This window comes from Pangasianodon hypophthalmus, chromosome 22, assembly GCF_027358585.1.
Source record: "Pangasianodon hypophthalmus isolate fPanHyp1 chromosome 22, fPanHyp1.pri, whole genome shotgun sequence".
Taxonomy (NCBI): domain Eukaryota; kingdom Metazoa; phylum Chordata; class Actinopteri; order Siluriformes; family Pangasiidae; genus Pangasianodon; species Pangasianodon hypophthalmus.
The window spans coordinates 1,574,803-1,592,797 of record NC_069731.1 but is presented as its reverse complement, the minus strand read 5'-3'; the positions used below and the strand labels follow the sequence as shown (position 1 = coordinate 1,592,797).

The 17,995-nt window shown below is 39.9% G+C and overlaps 1 protein-coding gene across 1 annotated transcript; it reads left to right on the top strand.

Moving 5' to 3' along the window:
- The first annotated feature begins 361 nt into the window (after positions 1-361).
- smpd5 (sphingomyelin phosphodiesterase 5) lies at positions 362-17,768 on the top strand. The gene is made up of 8 exons (XM_034298290.2): positions 362-912; positions 3,947-5,129; positions 5,801-5,876; positions 5,979-6,119; positions 8,411-8,500; positions 11,738-11,801; positions 12,862-13,021; positions 17,173-17,768. The coding sequence occupies exons 2-8, from the start codon at positions 4,062-4,064 to the stop codon at positions 17,272-17,274; spliced, it is 1,701 nt and encodes a 566-aa protein (XP_034154181.1). The 5' UTR covers positions 362-912; positions 3,947-4,061; the 3' UTR covers positions 17,275-17,768.
- The last annotated feature ends 227 nt before the right edge of the window (positions 17,769-17,995 follow it).

Here is a 17,995-nt window from a genome sequence, read left to right as displayed (position 1 = left end):
AAGGTACAAAAGATGTAGACAGAGAAACAACAAAAGTGAACAAGAAAATGAAAGATGGTAAATTAGCAAGTGTTCGATTGATCGCTAAAGCGTCTTTATTTCAAGTGTGTGAGCTTGTTTATACAGTGATTATAGCATCGCAGCTCCAGGATCTCGGTTTGATCCTGAATCGGGTTCCTTGTTGTGGATTTCCTCTGGGTTCTCCAGTTTCCTCGCCAAAAACATACCATCAGGTGGACTGGTTACGCTAAATGGTGTGAAGATGAGTGTGAACGGTGGCCTGACATGGACCGGCGTCCCATCCCGTACGTATTTCCGCCTCACGCCCAGCGTTCCCGGGATACACTCCGGATCCATCACGACCCCGAACATGAGAACGCAGTTACTGACAAGTGAGTGATTCCTGTTTATAGCATAGCTACTGATGATGAGTCATAATCGCACTGTCATCAGAAGGGTGTCGCCCTTTTTTGTGTGTTTTTTCCTGAAGTCCAGTCAGGGAATTTTTTCCCTCATCACCTCATCACCAGATCTAAATCTACATCCGGAGCTCTGTGAGGCAAATTAAACTGAATGGACTGGAACTTTTACTAGCTCATGTGGTTGATGTAGGAGGTTCACACGGTGCAGAGTCAGTTACAGGGTGTGTTTAAAGCTGGGAGGTAAACTTAGCCTAGCTCTGCTTCCACCACACCTTTAATACCAGACGCGGGAACGCGCACAGGCGCGCGGGCACGAGCACGAGCCTGACCTAATACGGTTTTTCCCGAGAGAGAGAGAGAGAGAGAGAGAGAGAGAGGAGGAAGAAACGAGTCAGGCTGCAGTCAGTGGTGGTTGGGATTCTTCACAGGAAGATGGAAATCATAGCTCGTGTTTAAACCCTCGTGTTTTGGAGCAGCAGCCGGAGTACAGGTGAGTACACCAGGTAAACTTCAGCTAGCTCGCGGGCTAACACCTAGCCAGCCATGTTCTGGAAACATTTCAGGCGGAAATGTGAAGGAAAAATGGAGGTGTGGGTCCCACGGCTGTGAGTCTCGAGTCGAGTCGAGTCGAGTCGAGTCGTGGAGCTTTGAATCGAACGCGCGCGCGCTGGAGCTTCAGCACCTTTTTCTTTAATTAAACATTTAGGAATCAAATTCGCGAGTCGATTCCTCGATTCCTCTCTGACGTCATCGCCCATAATTTTCTCTCTCCCTCTCTCTCTCTCCCTTTCTCTCTTTCTCTCTGTCTGTCTGTTTTTATTCGACAGGCTTTTGATTCATTTCTCTCTCCTGCATGCCGACCTGCTTTCCTTTCCTTTCTTTTCCTTTCTTTCCTTTCCTTTCCTTTCCTTTCTTTTCCTTTCTTTTCTTTCCTTTCTTTTCACTCCAGTTCCTCAGAGCTTTTAGACATTTCTGTTTTTTTATTTTTTTCCTCTAATGATTCTGGAGTGAACACTAATCTAATAAATACACATTTTAATCCAAAGCCAAGGCTGTTTCCACAGGCTGAGTTGGATCAGGTGTTAGTCAGTGCAGAAAGGTGTGCAGGGTTGCCAGGTGTGTGTTGCAGATCCCCTTCTGGAAAAATCCAGTTCACTCTGATCAGCTACCAAACCACAAGCCGAGCTGCTCAAACCCGTAGAACATCTGTTCCAGCTGCTGAGCTTCCTTATGACCTGCAACACCTGGACTATCACAACATGACACTGTAATACATTTTCTAATCAAATCAGTGTTAAAACATTCAGGATTTCTTTAATAGTCCTTTCAGCAGGGTCTGGAGATGGCCTCGTATTATTGCTCATGTTGCCATAAATAAACTATAGCTATGGGAATATCAGAGAGAAAATCACAGAATTCATGGATGCACAGCGTACTACATTTATCCAGTAATGACACACAGCTGTTAGTGCATGCAGAGAAGTTTAGGCTAAATAATTTGATTACTTTCTAATAATTATTTTACTAATATATAGATATAATTGATCTAGAGCTCAGGCTACTGTCTGTGTGGAGCTACGCATGTTTGCATGTTCTCCCCGTGTCCGTCTGGGATTCTTCCAGGTTCTCCGGGTTTTCTCCTACCACCCAGGAAGTCAGTGGGTGGACTGGATTTGCCAAATTACCCCTACAGTACATGTGAATGAGTGTAAATGTGTGTGTGTGTGTGTTGCCCTGTGGTATACTGGCGACCCATCCAGGTGTGCAGACAGAGATAACCCATTTACTGAAGATGAATGAATGAATAAATGATCTAATGCACACAATCTGTGGACCTAAAAAGCAATTCTGCAGGATCTGGCAACCCTGACTCCACAGGGACTGAAGCTCTGATTCAGTTCTTATCAATGCAGCTGTAAAGGTGTGAAAGCAGTGAAAGATTCATTGGTCTCAGGATTTCAAGCCTCGTCCCTTGAACAGGACACCACCCATAGATTAAAAAAAATCCTTACATTCAGTTCCAAGTTCAACCCAAATGACCACACCTTAATCCAGGCAATTGTTCTCTGCACTTATGAAACGCTTTGTGTGATCGCTGCGTAGCAGGTGTTGTGGTTAACGCACAGGTAAAACGTGCGTGTGTGTGTGTGTGTGTGTGTGTGTGTTGTTTTCTCTCGCGTGCTGATTGCAGATGGTAAAAGGTGGACAGATGGCGAGGGTAGATTACTGTGTGCATGTCTGTTCTTGCCTCATCTCACGTCTGTGCTCTCTGCCCTCATCTCACCCTGGTGCATCTTCCTCTCAACCGAAATCACGTTGTGTGTATTTATCAGGGGTGAAAATCCTTCAGTACTCCAGTAAATAAATCTGACGGATTATTTAGATCTTACTGCTTTCCTGCTTTCGACTGTATTACATTTAACAGCTTCATATATTCAAAACAAACCATTAATAAATATATATTTTTTCAGTTCAGACTGAAGGAGGAATTACATCTTTACTGTAAAACACCAGATATTGACTTTTGGGTCTCTAAGTGGAAATTCCGGGGTATTGGATGTGATATTTGAACTGATATTGACTTGAAAAAGTATCTCAGCGTGTGTATCTGCTCATGTGAGCTTTCCGGAAGAATGCAGATTTAAATCCATATTTAAAAATAGGATATTAAGGTAAATATATCAAGCTAATTGAATAGTCATCCATATAATCTCGGCTTCGGGGCAGAGGAGACATCTGAAGAGACTCTTTGGCTGATGAGTGTTAACACATTTGGACACATTTTTCTGCACCGAGAAAAAAAAATTAAATCCTGTTTATTACAAACTTACAACGGAAGTCTGAGGGCAGTTATTAAATTGAAACTATAAAATATGTGAAACTCAAACCTGCAGCTGTTTCACAGGAAGAATAAAGGTGTGAGGATGAAGCAGACATGACAGAACGTCTGACTAAAGCTTACAGTAGCAATACAGTACAAAAAAAGTCCTGGTTCTGTGATATTCATACGTTAGTAGAACCACACGAAAAAAGCAGTTCCATCTCTAAAGCCCTGTTCAGGCTGGATTAGTTTTCCGTATGGAGGTGGCGTAATGTCATTATTACCGGCGTATTTCTGGGATTTTAGTCTGAATCCGTCATGTCAGTAATTTTTTACAGACTGCTCATCCATGAGTCCGGAAGGATATATTATATCTTCTATATTATATCTTATTATATAACCTTCATTAAAGTCAGCAGGAGAAACAACTCCAGGGTTTTGATCGATTAGAGTTACTACAGACGTCTCTTACAATTTAAAGATTTATTTTCTCAAACACACTGACTTGACTTCATTTCAGTTAAATGTCAGTTTAACACCTGCGCTTAGATTTCATGATAAGTTAATCTGGATAAACATGTTTTTTCGTTCCATTCGCAGTGCAGGAAACGTCTTCGGAACGATGTAGATCAGATAGAGATTAGACTGAACATGTTGGAGTGTTCCTTTAATACACACTTGTGTTTTTTTTTTTAACTTGCAGGGTGATTAATTGGCCGCAGGCTGGACGTTTGGATGAAAACACCATGGCGGATGGGAGATGATTGGACGTGTCCTGAGTTGCTGCGTGTCCTTGTTGTGGTGTTGTGAGACGAGGAATGCCTCTGAGAGAATCCCCCTTCCCTAATGGCTTCGTCGGGGCCCTGCACGCCCTGGGATGGGGCCTTATCTTCCCCTGCTTCTGGTTCCTGGACCGACTCATCGCCGTGTGCGTGTCCACGACGCTGGAGCGCAGGCGGAGACGGGAAGAAGAGTGCTACCTCCACCCGCTCAAGGTCTTTTTTGGCTTGTTGCTCTTCCTTTTCCTGTTTCTTATCTCAGCGCCGTTTGCTTTGCTGGGTGTCCTCTTTTGGGCGCCGCTCCAGTGCCTGCGCCGTCCCTTCTCTTATAGGCAGCGGGAGGCGACGATTAAGATGCAGGACCGTAACGCTGGATGGGAGGAGTCTGGAAAGGTGACGTTTGGGTTTTTAAGCGCTAATCTGTGCCTCCTGCCCGGGGGCCTGGCGCGCTTTAATAACCTGGCTCACACGCAGCAGCGGGCGCTCGCCATCGGGCGCAACATCGTGCAGGGCGTGAGCCGGCCACATATCCGTATTTTTGTCGACTCGCCAAGTAGCTGCGGAGCCTTGAGCCCATCCTCCAGCCTCCTGAACACAGGCTCCGCCTACTACGGCGCCACTGACGCTCAGACACAGCCAGCGCCACCAGAACAGGACGGAGACGTTCATAAAAATTCACCACCAGTCAGAGAGGATCAGGCTGTGGATGCTGATAAAGAAATCTGCCAAACGTCCACCGGAGGCGCCGTAGCAAGCAATCACACACACGAACTCCAGGTGAATGGAAGCCACGTGAAGCCATCACGAGCGTTACACACGCCTCTGGAGGTGTCGGCTCTGTTTCCAGCCAACGTGGACATCCTGTGCCTGCAGGAAGTGTTTGATAAGAGGGCGGCGGCCAAGCTGGCTGAGATTTTGTCTCCGCTCTTTGGTCACATCCTGTATGACGTGGGCGTGTACGCCTGCAGCGCCGGCTCCTGCTTTAAGTTCTTCAACAGCGGCTTGTTGGTGGCCAGTCGCTACCCGGTGATGGAGGCGCAGTACCGCTGCTTCCCCAACGGCCGAGGAGAGGACGGTCTCGCCTCTAAGGGCCTGCTCTCTCTGAAGGTGCACATGCTCATTGCGTACACTGATTTAACACGCCCTCGTACACAAGATCTCTGACGCTGAAATATGTTTCCTTAGTGATTTTTTTGCATGGCTAACTAGCTATATTGAACATATCAATCTTTTATTAAAGTTGTGCGTAAATGTTTTTGTATCCAAACCAAACTAAAAATTACCATTTACGTTTCTTTGCACTTCGCATGTGTGTATGTTGATAAACGCCAATCAGCTCTAAATTACCAAGTGTATTCACTTCACATGTATATGTGGCCACGCCCACAGAACTCCATAAAAGGCAAAGAGTCCTGAAAACGTCAAAATGGCAACTAAACGGTGGAAGAGTGCCTCCTTAGCGCGAGACGTGTGCTAAATCTTCCAGTAACGCAGTTCAGCCACTGCAGCGCATCAGCTATCGTAGACACACACTAACTTTTCCTCTATCTCCCTTTATCGGGCGCCATTACTTATGTTGAACAGCTAGTATCAGTTATCCGCAGTAAATCGTCAACTAATATACGACCTAGTGAGCTTCCTTATATGGAAATTCAGGAGCAAAATGTAGGATATGAACATTTGCGAATTATTTACGAATCATTTTTTTCGTATCCAGTGCGCTAAATGAGGCGTAAACGTGTTAATGGTTTCTAAAATGGAGCGGTTTGTCTTGCCAGGTACAAACAGGGTTACAGAAGGGAGAGAAGAAAGTGGTCGGGTTTTTTAACTGCACTCACCTTCACGCTCCAGAAGGTACGAAATCTTTATATCTCTCACGTCGTATTTTTATCTCGGACGCTTCATTGGAAATGTTTTTGTCTCTATAGAGCTCGATTTTTTTTCTGCTGGTTTTAGGAGATGGAGAGATCCGATGTGAGCAGCTGAGCATGATCACCAAGTGGATCAGCGAGTTCCAGACCACAACCAGGCAGCAGGACGAGGTGGTGGTGTTCGACGTGCTGTGTGGAGACTTCAACTTCGACAACTGCTCTCCGGGTACGGCACAAAACACACACACACACACACACACACACACAAAAAGTCCTGACGTCTGTAAATGCCGTCTTTTTGTTATGTCATTATTTTTTTTAATAAATTCTCCTTTGTAATATACACAAATACAGCAAATACACAAAACTTTTTCAGTATTTATATTTTAATTTGTTTTATTATTCTAAAATGATTTTCTTTTATTTTTATTTTTATACATTTTATTGTATATTTAAAAAAAAAATTTTTCATTTCCTTATCCTTTTTTATTTTTTTAATTGGATCTTTATTATTTGAAAAATCGTTTAATATTTTTTCATTTACTTTGCATTTTAGTCTGTATTTGTATATTTCTAAATCTCTTTATATCTTTATTTTATTATTTTAAGACTCTCCTTGGTTTTTCTTTTATAGTTTATTTTATTCTATTAAATTCCTTTTTTTTAAATTACATTTTCTTCTATAGATGTTTATTTTTTTATATCTGTTTACATTTATTTTTTATCTTTTTTATTCTAAAATTGCTCCTTTTTAATGTATATTTCATTTTATTCTGTATTTGAGTATTTTTATCTATTTATGCTCGTTTTTTCTTTACGTTTATTTTTTAGATAGATAGATAGATCTTAGCTAACTTGAATAATTCTTTAATTTTTTTTAAATTTTATACATATATATATATTTAATTTTATTTTTTTATATTTGTGCATGTTTAAAAAATATCCTTACACACATTTTGTCTTTATTTTTCTTCAAATCTCTTTCTAATTTTTTACTTTATTGTTCTAAAATTCATTTTATTTTTGTTCATTTATATTTTGTTTTATTCTGTATTTATTTGCTAATCTGCTTATTTTTAATCACTTATTTTTTTTACTTAATTGTGCAACACTTTGAGCTCCGCTATGCGTGAAGCGTAATTACAGTGATGACTAACTCTAGCCGTTAATGACCTTTATGACTGTGTAACTAACACTAGAAGCGTTATTGTGATTATCGTCGTTACAGTAAATCACACAATCGTCCGTGACGCTTAGTCATAATCAGACATGATAGGTCTTAAGTGAGATTTTACAAGGATGGCATCTGTGGTGGAAAATATTCCCTGTTATATAAGTGTTATATGCAGTGATACAGTTCACTGCACAGGGCTAGTGTTTCATGATTGGTTTCAAGTAAACAAAGAAAGAAAAGACCACCATGAATTCTCCTAAAAGATTACATAGTTAACAGGAAAGTCTAAAACTACCTCAGGTGTGAGACACGTGCTGCCGAGAGCTACTTTATCCTGACCTCGGGTCTTAAGCCTCGTCAGAGATAACAGGTCATGACCACAACTCTGTCTTAAATCATCATCAGGGAGTGAGCTTCTCTCTACACCTTCAATCACACCTTCAAGGACATCTTCCTGTTATCTCACACAGCACGTCTAAATATAATGAGCAGATGCACTAGACTTCGCGGCACCAACATAAGCGTTGCACCTACAGAGTGTAATGAAGGATTAACTAATAATAAATAACTAATAGATAAAGGATTAGCTAATTAATGAAAGTGTGAAATTAAATCATGTTCCTTAGATCATTGACATTATTGCAGTAATGACATACTCATTAAGGATATATGTTGTATAAAATAACATAAATATATTGTATTAAATAACGTCCATTAAATAAGTTATATTAAATAACATAAATATGTTGTATTAAATAACGTACATTAAATATATATGTATTAAATAACATAAATATGTTGTATTAAATAACGTACATTAAATATATTATATTAAATAGCATAAATATGTTGTATTAAATAACGTACATTAAATATATTATATTAAATAGCATAAATATGTTGTATTAAATAACGTACATTAAATGTTATATTAAATAACATAAATATGTTGTATTAAATAACGTACATTAAATATATATGTATTAAATAGCATAAATATGTTGTATTAAATAATGTACATTAAATATATTATATTAAATAACATAAATATGTTGTATTAAATAACGTACATTAAATGTTATATTAAATAACATAAATATGTTGTATTAAATAATGTACATTAAATGTCGTATTAAATAACATAAATATGTTGTATTAAATACCGTACAAGCAGAATAACGTTATTATTGTGAAATACACAGTTATTACACTCTTGCTGTTATACGCTGTGTGTGGTGTGTTGATTAGATATACAGTAAAGTCGTTTGTTATTATTCGCATTTCGTTATGAACGCTCGTCGGTGTGTGAGTTTTGTTCCGTTTCTTGTCTTTCTTGTGTGCAGATGATGATCTGGAGCAGAAACACACTCTGTTTAACGACTACACAGATCCGTGCAGAGCCGCAGCGGGCCGAGAGAAACCCTGGGCTATAGGTACACACACACACACACACACCTCACACACACACTTCACACACACACACCTCTCACACACCTCACACACACACCTTACACACACCTCACACACCTCTCACACACACCTCACACACACCTCACACACACCTCACACACACACCTCTCACACACACACACACATACACACACTTTACACACACACACACACACCTCACACACACCTCACACACACCTCACACACACCTCACACACACACTTCACACACACACACCTCTCACACACACCTCACACACACCTCACACACACACACTTCACACACACACACCTCACACACACACACAATTCACACACACACACACACCTCACACACACCTTACACACACATCACATACACCTCACACACACACACCTCACACACACCTCACACACACACCTCACACACACCTCACACACACCTCACACACACATCTCACACACACACCTCACACACACCTCACACACACCTCACACACACACCTCTCACACACCTCACACACACACACACATCTCACACACACCTCACACACACACTTCACACACACACACCTCTCACACACACCTCACACACACACACCTCACACACACACTTCACACACACACACACACACACACCTCACACACACCTCACACACACCTCACACACACACACCTCACACACACACCTCACACACACATCTCACACACACCTCACACACACACACCTTACACACACCTCACACACACACACACCTCACACACACACACCTCACACACACCTCACACACACATCTCACACACACACACACACACACACACACCTTACACACACCTCACACACACACACACACCTCACACACACAATTCACACACACACACACACACACACACACACACACACCTCACACACACCTCACACACACATCACATACACCTCACACACACACACCTCACACACACCTCACACACACACCTCACACACACCTCACACACACACACCTCACACACACACTTCACACACACACACACACACCTCACACACACCTCACACACACACCTCACACACACACTTCACACACACACACACACACACACACACACACACACACACACACACACCTCATACACACACCTCACACACACACCTCACACACACCTCACATACACACCTCACACACACACCTTACACACACCTCACACACACACACACACACACACACCTCACACACACACACACCTTACACACACACCTCACACACACTTCACACACACATCTCACACACACATCACATACACACCTCACACACACCTTACACACACACCGTACACACACCTCACACACACACACCTCTCACACACCTTACACACACACCTCACACACACTTCACACACACATCTCACACACACCTCACACACACCTCACACACACCTCACACACACACCTCTCACACACCTCACACACACACACACATCTCACACACACCTCACACACACACTTCACACACACACACCTCTCACACACACCTCACACACACACACCTCACACACACACTTCACACACACACACACACACACACCTCACACACACCTCACACACACCTCACACACACACACCTCACACACACACCTCACACACACATCTCACACACACCTCACACACACACACCTTACACACACCTCACACACACACACACCTCACACACACACACCTCACACACACCTCACACACACCTCACACACACATCTCACACACACACACACACACACACACACCTTACACACACCTCACACACACACACACACCTCACACACACAATTCACACACACACACACACACACACACACACACACACCTCACACACACCTCACACACACATCACATACACCTCACACACACACACCTCACACACACCTCACACACACACCTCACACACACCTCACACACACACACCTCACACACACACTTCACACACACACACACACACCTCACACACACCTCACACACACACCTCACACACACACTTCACACACACACACACACACACACACACACACACACACACACACACCTCATACACACACCTCACACACACACCTCACACACACCTCACATACACACCTCACACACACACCTTACACACACCTCACACACACACACACACACACACACCTCACACACACACACACCTTACACACACACCTCACACACACTTCACACACACATCTCACACACACATCACATACACACCTCACACAGACCTTACACACACACCGTACACACACCTCACACACACACACCTCTCACACACCTTACACACACACCTCACACACACTTCACACACACATCTCACACACACCTCACACACACCTCACACACACCTCACACACACTTCACACACACATCTCACACACACCTTACACACACCTCACACACACCTCACACACACCTCACACACACTTCACACACACATCTCACACACACCTCACACACACACACACACACACACCTCACACACACACCTCACACACACACACACAGACCGCTTATAAGGAGGAAAGTCTGATCAGTCAGAAGGTGTTGATTCATTTTCTATAGCAGCAGCTCTGACAGTAGTGCAGCTGCAAATCACAGGTTTATATTAATATGAATATTAATGTTAATGCGCTCGTTCTGACACGTTATCGTTTCCATAGTAACAGCTCATTCATAATCGTTGATACGCTGAAACTTTCTGTAGGGAGAAATATGTTTATGTAACGTTTATGGAAGGAGTCTCCAGTGTCAGCGCGTTGTAACAGTCAGAGGTAAAGCTGTAACTTCGAGTTTTCTGACATTTTGAGGACAGAGGAGTTTACACTTCCACAACATTAAACGTAACTATAAACGGATAAAAAAAACGAAGTGTTGTTGGTAAATTTCTGCCGTGTAAGAGGAATAAAACACTGCGTGTGTGGTGCTGTTAGAGTAAAATAATCAGTGTGATGAAGCGGAGTCACTGTTACCAGCCTGAAGTTGGTTATTTTCCTGTAACAGCACGACCCTGAGTGGTTTATTCCTCTTACACCACAGCAACTGACCTTTTTTTATTTATTAATAAACAGTGTCATACTTTTTATCCATTTATAGTTATATTTGTTATGTTACAGTAGCTAGCCCCAATCAGATCCAGTCAGTGGTGTTAATTTTCTGGGGTTTTGTTTTTGATTTTTGTTTCTTTTTCTTCTTCCTTCACTCCTCAGGCACTCTGTTACAGCAGCCTACATTATACGATGAGGACGTGAACACTCCAGATAACCTGCAGAGGTAAACCTCATTTACTTCAATCAATCAATCAATCAATCAATCAATCAATCAATCAATTAAATAATTAATTAAACACTTTTGTACCAGAACAAATAAATCTGTTTCGGTTATAAATGAGCTTTTCCTGATTATGAACGATTATTACGTGGCTATATGATGGTACCTTTTTTAAACTATAAATAAATAAAATTGCTTTATAATAAAACAGGGAAGTTTGTTAAAGGCTAAGATTTAAAATATCTAACAATGTGAATGCAGTCAGCTCCAGAATTATTGGCACCCTTGGTTAAAATGTAGTTTAAAAAAAAAGTATGAAAAAATGTCACGCTGTAAATATGAGCGAAATGTAACCTTTAACTGATGTAAATTTTTCTAAGAAAATAAACAATCTAATCAAAAAAATTTTCAACAACAAAAACAGATTGATCATAATTATTCATAATTATTCATTTATTAATCATAATTATTGGCACCCTCATGTTTAGTATTTTATACTGCACCACCTGCGCTTCTCCTGTAATTCTCGATGAGATCGGAGAATACAGAGTGAGGAATCTGAGAGGGTTCCTCAGTACAGATCCTCTCTAGATCCTCCAGGGTTCTGAGTCCTCTCTCCTGACCACGCCTCCTCTCCTCTCTCCATCAGGAGATTAAGTGTAAATTAACCACAAAGACTTTTTCCCCCCCATAACCTCTATTAAACCCTTTACCAAGGGTGCCAATAATTTTGGAGCCTGTAACAAATGCCAAAGATTTGGAACTGGAAATGTTTATATATAAAAAAGAGACTTAACTGTTTTTTCTTTTGTTAGGATTGATTTTATTATATTTATAGTTTATATTTGATTATATGTACAATGTAAGTGATGTTTCTGGGAAAGAGTTTAACTGTGAAGTGCTGAAATAAAAAAAAAAAAAAAAAAACATTTTAAGGCTTAGTAGTTTTTTAAAAAAAATTATATCACATGGGTCTCTGATACTCAAAGCTTTCAGTAGCGGAAAGGAAAAGTGGTATCGTGGTTCCGTCTCTGCGTTTAAAATCGTGTTATATTTTCTGCAGGACTCTGGAAAATGAAGAGTTGCGTAAACTGTACCTGGCGCCCCCCATCCCCCGGGGCGACACCCCTCTGCTGTACCCCGAACCCGGGGAGGCCTGGGTGGGCCGCCGCATCGACTACCTCCTCTACAGAGAGAGCACTCTGACTGAGCGCTGGCACACGGTGAGACGCCGCCGAACTCAAACCTCACAGTTACTGATGCTCACTGACGCACTTCTGTCCTGCCATGGTCTGATTTTATTTATAGATGAATAATCGCACCTGATATGACGTAGTATTTTGAGAAAAATTTCATAATTTTATGAGAAAAAAGTCACAGTGTTTAAACAATAAAGTTGCAGTATTTCAAGAATAATGTTGCGATATTTTGAGAAAAAAAAAATCAGAATATTTTGAGAAAGAAATGTGCAATATTTTGAGAAAAGAACCGTAATATTTCAAGACTAAAAGTCGTAATATTTTGAGAACAAAAAGTCAAAATATTTAGAGAATAAATGTCAGAATATTTCAAGAAACAAATCTTAATATTTTGAGAAAAAAAAGTCGTAATATTTCAAGATAAAAGTTGTAATATTATGACAATTGTTCAATTCAATTTTATCTGTATAGCGCTATTAACTGGTGCACATCACAGCAAGGAAAATAAAGAAATGCATTATTTTACAAATAAAGAAATAATGAATCTTCTGCCGCATCCACACCACGTTATTATTATTATTATTATTATTATTAGTAGTAGTAGTAGTAGTAGTAGTAGTATTAGAAACGACTGTGCAAGACGTTGTGTGTATTTAGAAGAAAGAGCCACACACACACACACACTCTTGGAGGAAGTTGTCTCTTGTTGAAGGAGAAGTCGCAGGCAGTGTTCTCCTTCATGGCTGTCGCTGGTATTTTCACTTTATTCTCGAAATATTGCAGCTTCTTTCTTCTAATATTAAGACTTTTTTGTTGAAACATTGTGAGTTATTTCCCTCGAAACATTCCAAGTTTATTTCTGGTAATAAACTGCCTTATTTTCTTATTGTGTTTCTGTTGCGTTTCTTTTCCCTCCTGTGTGTTTGTCTCCGTTGTGCATGAGGGAAATCCGCTTGCTCTCTGACGCCTACAGAGCAGAAAAACCGGCTCTTTTAAAGCCAACAGTTTTGTGTGACTTCACACACGGAACAACAGCAGAGCCATTAAATTTCATTTCCTCTGGAATGTTATTCATTACTAAACAATATCTACCAACCTGATGGGGTTAAACGGAATAAAACACTGTGTGTGTTGTGCTGTTGTGGTAAAATAATCAGTGATGCAGCAGGTGATGAAGCGGAGTTCCTGTTACAACCATAACATTGTTTATTTTCCTGTAACAGCACGTCCTGAAGTGTTTTATTCCTCTTATACTACAGCAACTTGCCAGCAATTGCAATTTTGTTATTTATTAACGAACAGCATGTAGTTTTTATCTGTTTATAGCTACACTTCATCTTGTGAAACAAGTTAATTCCTGTTCTCACTTACGTTATAGCAGCTGTAAACAGTCGTTCCTTCATCAGCCTCTCTTTTCTCTCTCTCTTGAAGTAAAAAACGCAGCTTGTCGTGTTACCGAGAAACCACAAACAAGCGTAAACAGAAAACCTAAAGTTACCTCTGACACTGGAGACTCCTTCCATCAATGTTAATGAAATGTTTCCTGACAGAAAATTTCTCTAAAGCGTCTGCCGTACACGTACACGTCCGTGTGAATGAGCTGTTACTATAGAAACGTAGGAAAAAAAGTAACTCAACATTTGAACAGCTAGTTTTTTGGTAATTATTTTCACAAATATTAATTTTCAAACATTTTCTTCAGCATGAACTGATTCTCACTTTTCTGTGCTCAGTGTAGAGATAAGATAGATAGATAGATAGATAGATAGATAGATAGATAGATAGATAGATAGATAGATAGATAGATAGATAGATAGATAGATAGATAGATGGATCTTAGCTAAATGTTGAATAATTTATATTTGTGCAGGCTTAAAAATTTCCTTACACTCATTTTGTTTTTATTTTTGTTCAAATCTCTTTATGAAATTTATATTTAATTTGATTTTTTTCCCCATTTTTTCTAAATCTCGTCACGATCTTTCTCTTTCATTTTTTATTTAATTGCTCTAAAATTCTTTATATTTTTGTTCATTTATATTTTGTTTTATTCTATATTTATTTGCTAATCTGCTTATTTTTAATCACTTATTTTTTTTTTTAAACTTAGTTGTGCAACAGGTACTCAGCAATGAAATGCAGTTTAGCTTCTACCAGAAGTGCAAATATTAGCATTGTGCAAGCTAACAAGGTTCAGGTTGAATATGTAAATATACTGTATATACAGTTAATAAATAAATAATAAGGCTCTGGACAGTGAATATGTGCAGTAGCTATTGAGTGGATAATAGTATGAATGATAAATTACATTATGTTATAATAGAAAATAGAATAATAGAAAAACATAATAGGTATAAAATATATATATATATATATAATATATATATATATATATATATATATATATATATATATATATATATAATATAAGCAAGTGTTAGTAAATCTCTTACATAAACATGTGTAAGAGATATGTACTCTGTATATACAACAGAACCCAGATTATATATGGATTATAGATTATATATGATTATAGATTATAGGTTATATGTGGATTATATGTGGATTATAGGTTATATATGATTATAGATTATATGTGTATTATATATGATTATAGATTATAGATTATATGTGGATTATAGATTATATATGATTATAGATTATATGTGTATTATATATGATTATAGATTATAGATTATATGTGGATTATAGGTTATATATGATTATAGATTATATGTGTATTATATATGATTATAGATTATAGATTATGTGTGGATTATAGATTATATATGATTATAGATTATATGTGTATTATATATGATTATAGATTATAGATTATATGTGGATTATATGTGAATTATAGATTATATATGATTATAGATTATATGTGGATTATATGTGGATAATATACAATGTATACACAGATGATATACAGATATATAAAGATAAACTGGGATATACAGTATATGATGATATAGAGATAATACAGAATATACAGTGTGGAACTGAGCTGCAGGATGATTACAGGAAGTGAAACATCAGTGGTGTGACGGTGTGGTGTAGAGTTCAGCAGCAGGGTGATGGCTGTGGAGAAGAAGCTGGTCCTGAGCCTGCTGGTCCTGGTGACGATGTTCCTGTATCTCCTCCTGGATGGATGGGAGGAGTTCCTGATGATGTTGCGTGCTCTACACAGATATCTCCTGTGGGAAGATGTTCCTGTATCTGCTCCTGGATGGATGGAGGTTGAACAGTGTGTGACTGGGATGGGAGGAGTTCCTGATGATGTTGCATGCTCTACACACACATCTCCTGAGGAGATGTTATTGTATCTCCTCCTGGATGGAAGGAGGTTGAACAGTGTGTGACTGGGATGAGAGGAGTTCCTGATGATGTTGCGTGCTCTACACAGATATCTTCTGAGGTGCAGATGTTCCTGTATCTGCTCCTGGATGGATGGGAGGAGTTCCTGATGATGTTCCGTGCTCTACACAGATATCTTCTGAGGTGCAGATGTTCCTGTATCTGCTCCTGGATGGATGGGAGGAGTTCCTGATGATGTTGCGTGCTCTACACAGATATCTCCTGTGTGAAGATGTTCCTGTATCTCCTCCTGGATGGAAGGAGGTTGAACAGTGTGTGACTGGGATGGGAGGAGTTCCTGATGATGTTGCGTGCTCTACACAGATATCTCCTGTGTGAAGATGTTCCTGTATCTGCTCCTGGATGGATGGGAGGAGTTCCTGATGATGTTGCGTGCTCTACACAGATATCTCCTGTGTGAAGATGTTCCTGTATCTGCTCCTGGATGGATGGGAGGAGTTCCTGATGATGTTGCGTGCTCTACACACACATCTCCTGAGGTGCAGATGTTCCTGTATCTCCTTCTGGATGGAAGGAGGTTGAACAGTGTGTGACTGGGATGAGAGGAGTTCCGGATGATGTTGCGTGCTCTACACAGATATCTCCTGAGGTGCAGATGTTCATGGCTGGTAGTCTGGGCCCTGATGATGTGTTGTGTGGGTTTCATCACCCTGTGCAGTGCTTTTCTTTCAGACACCGTGGAAACAGTGACGGAGTGAGACAGCAGGTCATTGTGTTTCTAGGACAAAAAAAAAGTGAGTTTCATCGGATCTGATTTTCATGTTTGTTTTTCTTTTCTTCTGTTCATCTTTCAGGAGGTTGAGGAGTTTACATACGTGACCCAGCTGGCTACTTTAACGGATCACATCCCCGTCGGCCTGAGACTCAGCGTCACGCTCGACTCCTCGGGCTCTTGAGCTGGAACACACACACACACACACACACACACACACACTCACACAGCGCTTCAGACCTGCTGCTGTTACAGGACAGGAGAATAAAATAAACTGCAGCTAAAATGCAGAAGCCTGTGCTGTGCCAATGTTTTACATATCAGGAGCTAAATCCTGATTTATCTGTGATTTTATCGCAATATTTTGTCAGGGTGAGAGTTCCGTCACTTCTGATCTAACGAAGACACGTCTATGGTTTGGGGTTCATATATAATCATTAGATATGATATGAATTTAAATTGAAATTTTGCACTCCTGCAGTATGGATTGTATTGAAGTCGTTACGTCCTGCATGGTTTAGGATCCACTGAGAGGCTCCGACCTCCCCGGCAATAAACAACAACTTTTTGTTACTTTTGTTTTGTTTTGTTTTGTTTTTTGTTTGTTTTTTTGTTTTTCATGCACACACAGATGATTCATGTAATCTATTTTAATAAAAAAAAGTGACACTTTTCAAACGTGCGCTGATGATTTCATTTCTATCAAAAACCATTTGAGTTATTTATTCATTTGTAAACAACATTAAGGACAAGAAATAAACAAAGACATAAAACAAGCAGAAAATTTTGCACTTTTGATCATAGATTTTTTTTAAATGCAATTATAAAAGCACTGATGAAGCATTTGATGACAACAAATAAAAAAAAACTATAGAATTATCTATAAACATGAACAGAGCTTTCAG

Coding starts and splice junctions, on each gene's coding strand:
- smpd5 (XM_034298290.2), top strand. CDS start 4,062: ATGCCTCTGAGAGAATCCCCCTTCCCTAATGGCTTCGTCGGGGCCCTG. Junction 5,877..5,978: donor TCACCTTCACGCTCCAGAAG/GTACGAAATCTT, acceptor TGCTGGTTTTAG/GAGATGGAGAGATCCGATGT. Junction 8,501..11,737: donor AGAGAAACCCTGGGCTATAG/GTACACACACAC, acceptor TTCACTCCTCAG/GCACTCTGTTACAGCAGCCT.